This window comes from Hemibagrus wyckioides, linkage group LG12 (genome assembly GCF_019097595.1).
Source record: "Hemibagrus wyckioides isolate EC202008001 linkage group LG12, SWU_Hwy_1.0, whole genome shotgun sequence".
Taxonomy (NCBI): domain Eukaryota; kingdom Metazoa; phylum Chordata; class Actinopteri; order Siluriformes; family Bagridae; genus Hemibagrus; species Hemibagrus wyckioides.
In genome coordinates, this window is record NC_080721.1 from 11223550 (window position 1) to 11236926 (window position 13377).

At 42.6% G+C, this 13377-nt stretch overlaps 1 protein-coding gene across 1 annotated transcript in view; it reads left to right on the top strand.

The window, feature by feature from the left end:
* eepd1 (endonuclease/exonuclease/phosphatase family domain containing 1) overlaps positions 1-10953 on the top strand; it is a 29703-nt gene extending 18750 nt beyond the window's left edge. Inside the window, exons 3-7 of the mRNA XM_058405016.1 lie at positions 6296-6406; positions 6893-7027; positions 8237-8375; positions 9905-10099; positions 10490-10953. Coding sequence (XP_058260999.1) covers positions 6296-6406; positions 6893-7027; positions 8237-8375; positions 9905-10099; positions 10490-10713 — 804 coding nt within the window. The 3' untranslated portion in view covers positions 10714-10953. The remainder of the gene's footprint in view (positions 1-6295; positions 6407-6892; positions 7028-8236; positions 8376-9904; positions 10100-10489) is intronic.
* Positions 10954-13377: the final 2424 nt, after the last annotated feature.

Below are 13377 nucleotides of genomic sequence, written 5' to 3' on the forward strand. Positions count from 1 at the left end.
AAGGTCAGGAATTTCAACATGTCCCTGGATTTGGAAACAAACAGAAAATCTGCCCTAAGGTTTCAAAAATCCATCAATAAATAAGTTTTAAGATATTAGTATTTGTATCTGGGCTGTGAAAATGAGGCTGTTTCTATAGCAACCATAACCTATTAGAACCATTGCAATAATATAAAGATATGACCTGCAGCAGGAATCTGTCACCGCTGCTGACCAATCAGAATCCAGAGTCTGCGTCTGCGTCAGTGTTCGTTTGTGTGCATCCTTCATCTCTATTATTTAAAAGAAGTCTCATTTTCTGTCTCTCTCTCTGTCTGTCTCTCTCTCTGTGTCTCTCTGTCTCTGTCTCTCTGTGTCTCTCTCTCTCTCTGTGTCTCTCTGTCTCTGTCTCTCTGTGTCTCTCTGTGTCTCTCTCTCTCTCTCTCTCTCTCTCTCTCTCTCTCTCTGCGTGTCTCTCTCTCTGTCTCTCTCTCTCTCTGGTCCAGGAGAAGTGTGGCTTGTTGCTATTTTTGAGGTGATATTTGTGTGTGAGCCGTGCATGTCCACTGGAAGCCGGTCATCTATAAATATCACGGCAGCTTCTCTTTCGCTTTCTGTGTGTGTGTGTGTGTGTGTGTGTGTGTGTGCGTGTGTGAGCAGACACACACTGTCCATCATTAACTTGAGTGTAATAGACTTTCATCATTTTCATCCTTTCTTATTCAGTGAGCCCTCATGCTATGGGGATGTGGGTGGAGTCATTCAGAATAGACCACGCCCATTGTGGGTAGAAATGTTTTAACACAGGTTAAGAACTGTATAACATCACCTGCCGTGTGTGTGTGTGTGTGTTTGTGGTTAATATTAACGTTAACAGGAAATGAAATAAAGGGAACAACACCAGCGCACAGTGCGGACAGAGGTGCATTGTGGGAGATCAACACAGCGTTATGGGTTAAATAAGAGCCATAAAGATTAGAAAGGGCAATTAATAATAATAATAGTTAATAATTGTGTGTGTGTGTGTGTGTGTGTGTGTGGTCTGTACAGTCTGCTGCCTGCATGAAGCCTGCATGCTGCTAAATTAGGTCAACAGAACTGTGTGAGAGAGAGAGACAGACAGACAGACAGAGAGAGAGAGAGAGGTCGAGAGAGAGAGATAAATAGATGAGGGGGGGCAGAGGGAGAGAGGCCTGCTCCTTATGGACATGTCCCAAATCCCCCCTTTTACTTATTTTCTTTCTCACTTCCCTTTCAAGTGCCCTTGTATAATTCACTCAGTCACTCATTTCATGCTCCTCTTTCTTTCTCTCTCTCTCTCTCTCTCTCTCTCTCTCTCTCTCTCCCCTGCTCTCCTTCTTGCCCCATATATCTCCTTCTCATCCTCAGTTTCATTTTCTCCCTCTCTCTCTGATGTCCTTGTCCTTCTTTCTACCCCCATCCCTTTTCTCTCTCTCTCTCTCTCTCTCTCTCTCTCTCTCTCTCGTTATCCCATTCCACTGTTTTTCCTCATTTTTCCTCGTTTTTGCCTCCCAGTTTTTGTTTGTTGTTCTTTCTCTGTCGTCTCTCATCCTGATCCAGTCTTATTTTGCCTCTTTCTTGTTTTTTAAAATAAAAAATTAATCATGTCATTTCTATATCTTTCCTCCATTCACTCATCTCTCTCTCTCTCTCTCTCTCTCTCTCTCTCTCTCTTTATTTATATTTTCTTTTTTTATGTTCTTTACTTTGTCCTCTCTCTTACTTTCTCTCTTCTTGTCCCCTCTCTCGCAACCTTCCTGTCCATCTTTTTCCATTTTCTCTCTCAATCCATTCTTTCCTTCTTACACATCTTTTTTTTCTTCTTTTTCCTTTCTACTTTCTTCCGTTTATCCCTCTTTCTGTCCATCTTTCTTTTTTACCGTTGCTGGCCTTTTTGTTTTCTCCCACATTTCTTTTTTATTTGTCATTCTCTGATTGCACTCTGCTGTCTTCCACTTTCTTTTTCTCTCACTTTCTCCTTTTCTCCCCTCAGAGTTCACCTTGCCTGCCTGTTTCTCTCATTCTCGTCTTCATCCCTTCTTCTCTCCTCTCTCCCTCTCTCTCTCATTCATCATTTTATTTTTTCTTTCCCAGACTTTTCACCCCCTCCTTCCACATTCCTGATTTTTCTGTCTTGCTCTCCTCTGTATTTTCCCTGCTGCACTGCAGTCTGACTGAGTCACATGAGGTGTGTGTGAGTGTGTGTGTGAGTGTGTGTGTGAGTGTGTGTGTGAGTGTGTGTGTGAGTGAGTGTGTGTGTGAGTGTGTGTGTGAGTGTGTGAGTGTGTGTGTGTGAATGTGTGTGAGTGAGTGTGTGAGTGAGTGTGTGAGTGAGTGTGTGAGTGAGTGTGTGAGTGAGTGTGTGAGTGAGTGTGTGAGTGAGTGTGTGAGTGAGTGTGTGAGTGTGTGTGTGAGTGTGAGTGTGAGTGTGAGTGTGTGTGAGAGTGTGTGAGAGTGTGTGAGAGTGTGTGAGAGTGTGTGAGAGTGTGTGTGAGTGAGTGTGTGAGTGAGTGTGTGAGTGAGTGTGTGTGTGAGTGAGTGTGTGAGTGAGTGTGTGAGTGTGTGTGTGAGTGTGTGAGTGTGTGTGTGAGTGTGTGTGTGAGTGTGTGTGTGAGTGTGTGTGTGAGTGTGTGTGTGAGTGTGTGTGAGAGTGTGTGAGAGTGTGTGAGAGTGTGTGAGAGTGTGTGAGAGTGTGTGAGTGTGTGTGAGTGTGTGTGAGTGTGTGTGAGTGTGTGTGATTTCACGCTGCATGTTTCTTGTTGTCCTTCGGTTCTGCAGCAGTGAGAGCTGTACAGTTTGTCCTCAAGTCGTATTTAATTCTGCGCTCACAGTGAAGGTGGCGTGGCTTCTGTACCGGTCAGTCCCTCCGAAGGAGGTGTGGCCTCTGTACCGGTCAGTCCCAGTAAAGGAGGCGTGGCCTCTGTACCGGTCAGTCCCATTGAAGGGGGTGTAGCCTCTATAGGGGTCTGTCCCAGTGGAGGAGGCGTGGCCTCTGTACCGGTCAGTCGCAGAGAAGGAGGGGTGGCCTTTGTACCGGTCAGTCCCATTGAAGGAGGTTTGGCTTCTGTATGGGTCAGTCCCAGTGAACGAGGCATGGCCTCTGTACCTGTCAGTCCCAGTAAAGGAGGTGTGGCCTCTGTACCTGTCAGTCCCAGTAAAGGAGGTGTGGCCTCTGTACCTGTCAGTCCCAGTAAAGGAGGTGTGGCCTCTGTACCTGTCAGTCTCAGTGAAGGAGGTGTGGCTTCTGTATGGGTCAGTCCCAGTGAAGGAGGCGTGGCTTCTGTACCTGTCAGTCCGAGTGAAGGAGGGGTGGTTTCTATTTTACACAGTCTCAGTGAAGGAGGCGTGGCCTCTGTACCTGTCAGTCCGAGTGAAGGAGGGGTGGTTTCTATTTTACACAGTCTCAGTGAAGGAGGCGTGTCCTCTATATTACAGTCTTAGTAAAGAAGGTGTGGCCTCTATAACTGTCAGTCTTCATGAAAAAGGCGTAGCAGTCCCAGTTAAGGAGGCTTGTCTTCTGTCACATAGTCTCAGTGAAGGAGGCATGGCCTCTCTAACTGTCAGTCTTCATGAAGGAGGCGTGGCCTCTGTGACTTTTAGTGTTCTTGAAGGAGGTGTGGCTTCTGTGTTACACAGTCTCAATAAAGTAGGCGTGGCCTCTGTAACTGTTAGTCCTGGTTAAAGAGGCATGGTCTCTGTGTAAAGGCAGCATGGCCTATGTCTCTGAATCACATTGTTTATGACTAGACACTCTTGGGAAAAAATGATGTGAAGAAAATGTTTCCTTGCTCCTGATTAGAGACATTAATTCGTTGTGATAGTGAGATGGTTTAGTCTTCTCTTTTCTTTTTAAATTTACTCCTATATTAATATCCTCTACACAGAGTCAGTAGGTTAATGTACACACAGTAACACAGAGTGTAAGTTCTGTGTTGGTCTACGACAGGAACCGGGTCTGCAGAACAGGAAGATAAACATGCAGGACTTCATGGAGAACAGCAGAGTAAAGTAAACACTCGCTTCACTCGACAAGACGAAGTCAGGGCATGGTGTTGACTGTGCAAATTGCATGTGACTAAAGTACAGTGACATCAAGAAACAACCCACACACAACACCTGCATCACCAAGACTGGGATTTTTATCCGTTTATAGTTATTTATTGCTGCACAATGGCCAGAAAGGAGATGGTTAAAAAGAGTGTGTGTGTGTGTTTGTGATGAGAAAGTGCTTCATTGCAGTGGGACACTTGTTTTGGTTATGAGGAATCTGCCATCCGTCTGCCTCCACTGCTCTCGCTGCGAGCGAATGTCTGTTTGCCAATACACACCCTGCCAAAGCTCCTTCCCTCCGTCATCACCGATGTATTCACTTACAGCAACTCAAGCTGTGTGTACTGCAGATATCTGGGCAGTGATCCATAACTTATAGCATTTGCAGATTTACAGATCTCCAGGCTTCAAGTTTCGAGTCAGGAAACTTTTCAGCGTGTCGTTTTTGGATTTCATGACTGGGAGTGAAGCGCAGTGCTTATAGAGCAGCAGCTCCGTCCTGAATCACCGCCTCCCCTAACCCCTTCCCTCTTTTCCCCTCATAGATCAGCAGGCCGGAGTCGCCCCGAGTGGGAATTTCACTAATTATAGAAGGAGAGGTGATGGTAAATGTCAGGCACACTGATCAGATTGCATGTGATAAATACGCAGCCTTACTGTGCTGGAGGTGCTGCAGGTTTGGGTTGAGTTCTTTAGGGCAGATATGATCCGGATCTGTGCATTAGTCTGGATGGATGATCGCTCAGGCGTTCAGGATTATGATTATTGTTCATTTTCATAATGGTTACGCTGACTGAGACACAAATTCTCTTCTGTGGCTGAGACTATTGAGTACAGAAGTTTTGCATAGGCTTAGGACGAAATGAAGAAGGTGAACAATTCGGTTCTTCAGTGGCAGCAGTTTCAGTGTGTTCATACCAGTTTCAGTATCAGATCCCAATGAAATATTTATAGATAATGCAATTTCCTTTTTCTTTTTCCATTGAAAATCCACGTGGGAGGCAAAGATTTATATCCAGCTGTGTAAACAAAAACAAAACAAACAAAATTCAGCGTCAAAAATTTGTCGTCTTTTTAACAGGTTATCGGTTTTATAGTAACAGCGTAGGCAGGGGCGTGTATTTTGGCTCTCCGCATTATCTCAGTCTGATAAATAAAGAAATTGAAATAAATAAATAAATTCCTTAAAATAAATAAATAACTGCAAATAAATAAATTGAAATCAATAAATTTAATAATGAGTATTGAATTTTAAAATGTAAATGAATAAATAAATAGAATTAAATACATAAATATATTTAAATAAATAATTAACTTTAAATAAATTAATAAATTGAAAACATAAATACATACATTTAAATAAATTCATAAATAAATGTAATAATATTGAATTTGAGATAAATTCAAATTTAAATAAATACAATTAAATAAATAAATACATTTAAATAAATAAATACATTTAAATAAATAAATAAACACACCAAAGATAAACATACCTAACATTATTTTGTGTGTTTTAGTAACCTGACATTTTTCGTGATACCTTTGTGGGTTGTTTTGTCTTGTTTTCTTCGAGAATGAGAAAGGGAAGTGTTTTGACATAAATAACAGGAACTAACTTGTTTACGTTCCACAACCTTCTGGATGTGGTAGCTTTGTGGTCTAGGTGTTGGACTACTGACCGGAAGCTTGTGAGTTCCTTAAACCCCAATTGCTCAGTTGGATAAGAGATAAAGAGAGATAAAATGCAAGTCTCTCTGGATAAGGGCGTCCACTCAATGCTGTAAATGAAACGTTTCTTAATAAATGGCTGAGGTTGGAGCACATGGACAGCCATGACATTACTGTGGTTAGAAGCCCTGAAGATGAAACCAGTTGCAGTCCATCTTCATGGTTTCTATCTACAGTAAGGTCATGTATCCAGCTGATAACTTCATCAAGATAGACATCAGATTAAAACTAGAACGGATTTCCTGGCTGCAGTTTTTGACCCAATAGTACAGAGATAATGAAGGGTAATGATTAATAATCACACTCTCCACTCTCACCCAGATGAGGACGAGGTTCTCTCCTGAGTCTCAAGGTTTCTTCCTACTTGAATTTGTGCACGTGAAGGAAATAAAACACTTTATTATTGGAATATAATCACCAGTTATTCCTTTTTATACACAGTGGTGTTTCTGGTATCACTACATTTGTTTTAAGTCATTTCAGTTGTGTGTGTGTGTGTGTGTGTGTGTTTCAGTTTTGCTCTGAGCTCAATCAGCCCACTCTCTCCAGTGTGTGTAACTGGAACGGCCCTCGTGGTGTGTGGAAATGTGCTGCTTCTGGAAAACCCACTGGAGAGTCCAGTATAGTAAGCACACACACACACATACACACACATACACTCCCATTACACAGACACATATCCTATACTCTCTCTCTCACACACACACACACACACACACACACACACACACATACACTCCCATTACACAGACACATATCCTATACTCTCTCTCTCACACACACACACACACACACATACACACACATACACTCCCATTACACAGACACATATCCTATACTCTCTCTCTCTCACACACACACACACACATTTTACCTCACACACTTTTACACACACACACACAAACGTATGCTACACACACACAAACTCACATACACACACGCACTACACAGACACATATCCTATACACACACACACACCTACACTCTCACTCACACACTTTCTCACACACACATACACTAATATAAAACAGACACACACACAATACAGCAGCACAGTGTGTGGAGGTTTGTTGTGTATCCTGCTGCTGACTGTTTGTGTGTTTTTGTGCAGGGTTCAGAATATTCCGGTTTCCTCTGGGACTCCTCGGCCGGCATCCAGCTGAAAGAGGCCGTGGTTTTGGAGAGCGCTGCTGCTAACGGCAACGGGAACGACGCCCAGCCCAAAGCCTACCTCGGACACTTTTATGTGAGTAACAGCAGCTCTGGCTGAAGGGCAAGCAAGGAATCTGTACAACTCCTAATCTGTGTGTCTGTGTGTGTCTGTGTGTGTCTGTGTGTGCCTGTGTGTGCCTGTGTGTGCCTGTGTGTGCCTGTGTGTGCCTGTGTGTGCCTGTGTGTGCCTGTGTGTGTCTGTGTGTGTCTGTGTGTGTCTGTGTGTGCCTGTGTGTGCCTGTGTGTGCCTGTGTGTGCCTGTGTGTGCCTGTGTGTGCCTGTGTGTGCCTGTGTGTGCCTGTGTGTGCCTGTGTGCCTGTGTGTGCCTGTGTGTGTCTGTGTGTGTCTGTGTGTGTCTGTGTGTGTCTGTGTGTGCCTGTGTGTGTCTGTGTGTGCCTGTGTGCCTGTGTGTGTCTGTGTGTGCCTGTGTGTGCCTGTGTGTGCCTGTGTGTGCCTGTGTGTGCCTGTGTGTGCCTGTGTGTGTCTGTGTGTGCCTGTTTGTGTCTTTGTGTGTCTTTGTGTGTCTGTGTTTGCCTGTGTGTGTCTGTGTGTGTCTGTGTGTGTCTGTGTGTGCCTGTGTGTGCCTGTGTGTGCCTGTTTGTGTCTTTGTGTGTCTTTGTGTGTCTGTGTTTGCCTGTGTGTGTCTGTGTTTGCCTGTGTGTGTCTGTGTGTGCCTGTGTGTGCCTGTGTGAGTAACTGATTCGGTGTAAATATGATCCTTAAACATTTCACTGCACAGTTTAATGCACACATCAGGCTGGTTTAATCCCCAGCACCTCCAATCTGCCACCATTAGGCTCCTGAGCAAGGCCCTTAACTTTCTGTGCTCAGTGAACCTTGACCGCCCATGACCCTGTCGCTGGTTCACCACTGTTCCTTCCTTGGACCACTTTTGATAGATACTGACCACTGCAGACGTTCATTAATACATGATCATCTTTAGTGTCCGTCTGATCAGCATCAAATCAGGCTACTGATAAAATAAATAGAAAAAAAATCCTTAGAAAATATCACAAGCAGCTGCGAATAAATCTAATAAACTGTGCAAGAATAATTACAAATAATCCAGCGCTTTATTTCTCTATTTTGCAAAAAAATAAACAAAATCTTAGTGTACAGTCTCTTTTGTAAATTAATAGATTTAGATCTTTTTGTGGTTTTTTATTTGCTTAAAATTAAGGAGTTTTTGTGATTCTGTGTTCGTCTCCGACTTCCCGCGTCTGATCTCCGTTTCTATACCCAGATCGGATCGTCTGAGCTCACCGTAGTGAACGTGCACCTGAAACCTCCGTCGGCGCCGAAGCAGCAGAATGGGCGGAGCCACAAATCCGACGAGCCGAAGGCCCAGAAGCTGAGCCCTGGAGTGCAGGAGACTCTGAGAGGTTGGTTTCTTGATGTCCCAGAATGCACTGGGTGTCTGATGTGTGACTTATTGGCAGCGTGTCAGTGGGTTCAGCTGCCCGGCTGGATCTCTGGACGCTATTTGTGCTGATGGTGAGCTAAACCGGAGCGCAGTGCAGCGTAAGCACACTGACACGATTTCTCTACCTTATTGTGCTTTCTGTTTAATATATAACATCTTAGTGTTCGAGTTATCCTGCTCTCATTAACTTATTTATTTTATTTTAATGTATTTATTTATATATATATATATATATATATATATATACATATATTTATTATATATTTATATATATATATATATATATATATATATATATATATATATATATTTATATATATATTTATATATATATATATATTTATTTTATTTTACTGTATTTTATTTTATTTTATTTTAATGTATGTATTTATTTATATATTTATTTATTTTATTTTATTTTAACTGCTTTTTTGTTTTGCAGTTTGTTGATCTGCGATTTATTATTTTTGACACGAGACTTTTTCCCTCTACATGTTATGTCCATTTTTAGACAGCAAAGTAGCACGTGTTAGAATTTATACATTAGCCTAATAAACAAAATTTAGATTAGAATTAAGTTTCAGGTTCAGGGCTGGAAATCAAAGACATAAAGTGCAGTGGAACCTCGGCATACCGATGTCCCTTACCAATTTTCGCCTTAAAAATTGAAATTTTGTAAGAAATTTGCATCGGCATACGAACGACCCGAACTGACCCAAACCCCGGCTAAGTCGCGCGTACGTCCGGGAGCCATTCAAAACTTGCTAGCTTCAGTGGAAAGCCAAGCAAAGCGAGTTTACGAATTTTCCAATTGTTTTCCAGTCAGTGAAAGCTGTGTGAAAGAGTCAACCCACGATCCCAGCGTTACCTTCAGCATGCGTTCAAAAGCTAGGTGATTTTTCGGGTGTTTTCTTGTTGACAGATCGGTGGTGTGGGTGGTCTGTTCTATTTTCAGCCCAAGCTTGGTGGCACGACTTCCTGTGAAGACCCTTGCTTGGCTTGGGTCAGTTCTTTGTGAGCAATAATATAGAGTACATACGCTTTGTATTGGTCATACTGGTCAGATTTTTGGGCGGCTGGAACGGATTATCTGTATTTACATTATTTCTTATGGGAAAATTAGTTTTGCAATACACATTTTCCCCTTAAGAACTCGCCTCCTGAACTGATTAACTTCGTACACCGAGGTTCCACTGTATAATATGTTTTCTATCCTGTTAGAGATCATGCCCTTTTGAGAACAAGCTGTTCATTATTTACTGTTTAAGTGAAAAAGCAAGATAAGTGTTTAAGTGTAGCCTGAATTGAAGAAATCTCAGATCAGCTTGAGTCATTTCAGAAATGTTCTCTTAAAGGAGAACCCTCTTAAACGTTCCAGACCTTTAACTGCTGAAGCTCAGGTTATTTTGTGTGCAGTGAGCTTGATGTGTATGTGATGATGGTGCTCTCGGTGTGAAATTCGGAGCTCAGTGTGATTTCTCTCTGTAGGGGTGAAGAACGTGTTGGTTGTCGGAGGCTTTGGGCTTCCTCCAGACAGCGCTCAGTTTGAGCCTCTGAAGAAAGAGAAGCTGAGCGCGCTCGTGCCTTCCTCCATCAACACCAACATCAGCACAAAAACACCACAGGGATCCAGCTGTCTGGACAACATCTGGGCCAGTCGTAGCATCAAGAAGCTCTACACAGGTTTGTGTGTGTGTCGGTTTGTGTGTGTGTGTGGTTGTGAATGGGTGTGTGTGTGTGTGTGTGTGTGTGTGTGGGGTTGTGTATGTGTCTGGTTGTGAATATGAGTGTGTGGTTGTGTATGTGTCTGGTTGTGTTTATGTGCACATGTGTATGTGTCTGGTTGTGCACATGAGTGTGTGTGTAACTGCAGGAGTGTGTGAATGTGCGCTCATGAGTGTGTCACTAACAAATCCTCAGAAAGCCCTCAGTAAGACTTGTGTTTTGTGATTGTACACGAACTCACAATCATAGAAAACATTTCAGTAATGAACTAAATTAAAGAATTTACTTAATAACTGATTCTTACAAGCTGACACGAATCATGTTTGTGTGTGTGATGTGTTTGTGTAGGTTATTGCTCCGTGGTGAGAGAAGGTCTAACCAACCCCTGGATCCCTGATAACTGGTCATGGGGCGGCGTGGCGTCGGAGCACTGCCCCATCGTGGCCGAGTTTTTCACGGGTTGTACAAACGAGAAGCCGATGAAGGAGCCGATGAAGGAGCCGCTGCTCAACGGAAGCAGCAGTGTGGCCGTGGTGGAGAGGGATGACATCACACCCAAACATGAGCGGTGACCTTTGACCTTCGGGCTGTGGAGACTGTCGTGGTGGTGTGACATCACTGCAGAGAGACTGAGATGGACTGAGACTGAATCTTTTCCAGCTGTTGTACAGTAGAAATCATTTTGAATGTAGAGAAACAATCAGATATTTAAGGAGATGAGAGAGAGAGAGATATGTATGTATACAATTTTTCAATTTACACATGTGCTAAAAAGTTTTTAATGAAGTAATAAAGCAATACTGAGAATTTAACTGATCAAAGTAATATAAATTATCTGTATTAGAGATAGAGTTGTTTGTGATATAATGTTCTTTCTCTGAGACTCACAGCACAGAGGCCACGGCTCCTTCTTAATGACTGACAGCACAGAGGCCATGCCTCCTTCTCTATGACTGACAACACAGAGACCACACCTCCTTCTCTAAGACTGACAGCACAGAGGCCATGCCTGCTTCTCTATGACTGACAGCACAAAGGCCACGCCTCCTTCTCTATGACTGACAGCACAAAGGCCATGCCTCCTTCTCTGAGACTGACAACACAGAAGCCATGCCTCCTTCTCTATGACAGATAACACAGAGGCCACACCTCCTTCTCTATGACTAAGAACACAGAGGCCATGCCTCCTTCTCTGACTGACAACACAGAAGCCACGCCTCCTTCGCTATGTCTGACAACACAGAGGCCACGCCTCCTTCTCTATGACTGACAACACAGAAGCCATGCCTCCTTCTCTAAGACTAACAGGCACAGAGGCCACACCTAGTTTAGAAAGATTAACAGGCACATTGGCCTTGCCTCCTCCTCAAGACGAATGACAGAGGCCATGCCCACTTCATCAAAACTGACAGACACAAACCACGCCTCCTTCGGTGAGAAAATTTGTATAAGCAAGTCCTCTACAGTAGGAGCATGAGTGAGCTTGTTTTTAGGTTACATCCTTCCATGGCGTGTGTGTGCGCGCGTGTGTGCGCGCGTGTGTGCGCGCGTGTGTGTGCGCGCGTGTGTGTGCGCGCGTGTGTGCGTGCGTGTGTGCGTATGTGTGTGTGTGTGTGTGTGTGTGTGTGCGTGTGTGTCCTTAAACAAGCCCTATCAACAATGTTATCAGGATGTAATATAATTAAGAATTTTGGAGTCCGAGTGAAGGAGGTGATAAATGTTCAATAGACAGAAAAACATATGTGTAAATTTCCTCATTCCTAATCGTTAATATTTAACACATGGTTGCTTGCACCTTGATATTTAAAGTAACAAACATCACCTCTAAACCTTTACATCTTCAGACACAAAGTCAACTAAAATAACCAAGGTCAACTTTGTCATTGAGAAATCAGCTAATGAATTCCTTATGTGGTCACATTTTTTTATTAACTAGTGCCTTCATGAGGTTTTATTTTTGAAGCATGTAAGTTCAAATCATATGTTTAGTTCCGGTCACTAAGCTGATGATGTGAATAACCTGTGCATGTGAAGAGCCAGTGCCAAATTTGGTATAGAAAATTGTTTTGTTTTGTTTTTAAATGAATGTTAAACTGCACATTGACATTTAACTCTCTCAGTGAAGCATGGTGCTGGTAGCTTCATCTTGAGCTTTACCTCTGACTGCTTACTGACTATAAGCTCCTCTGTAGGGAGTGGTTTCTTTTTCCACACTTCCAATGGATGGATGGACGAATGGATGGATGGATTGATGGATGGATTAATGGATAGATGGCTGGATGGATAGATGGAAGAAAGGGTGGATGGATTGATTGATGGATGGATGGATGGATGGGTGGATGGATGGAAGAAAGGATGGATGGATGGATGGATAGATGGATGGACATCCATGGATTATACTTATGACAGTTTTTCAAATAGATCTCATGATAAGCCATAATGATATTTAAATCTGGGGATTTTTATATATGCCTGTCTGGCACTTTTCCAGAACACTGGACTCCTGGACTTGATGTTTGGTCTTCATGGCCTTTATGATGCTGTTTGTTAGCTATGATCTCTCACAAACTCTGAGGATTTATATTGCCATATTTTTAACATCAGATGACCCTGTAATCGTACACTGATGGACTGATTATGCAACTTCGACGTTTTCACATCACCCGGTGAATCCTAATGCAATAACAGCTTTGATTATCTTTCATTATTTGTAACTAATTTTAAAAAATACAAAATATACTGATGTTTTTTTTTTCTCCTTTTCTTCACTCCAGCATTATGAGATCTTTGTGTAGCTTCACGGCGTGTTGTCTCCATGAAACTGGTTTAATTTGCAGGCTGTAAAAGTTCATGTGTGACAGCGCCATCTAGTGGCCTGCACCTGGTACAAAATACTGAGCTCTGCCATGAATATCAGCTTTAAAAGTTAATAATAATGTTTGAATTCACACGGATTCATTCTTAGAAATGAATTTTAAATGATAGTTTCACCTAAATTCTACTGATGTGTGTAACGCATGTGGGTCCTCTCACACTAATGGGCGTTTCTAATGCTAATAAATGCTAACACTAGTGAGCAAACTACCTCAGGGAAGAATCCTTGTTAGCTGTTTGTTGCTATTTTTTTCCTCATATACCATTAAATTTGTCTTGGGAAAGAAAGATTTCCCTAAAATCTCACTCTGTCTTACACTAGAAGGCTTCAAAATTTTATTTAACCCAACGTGAACCAGCTA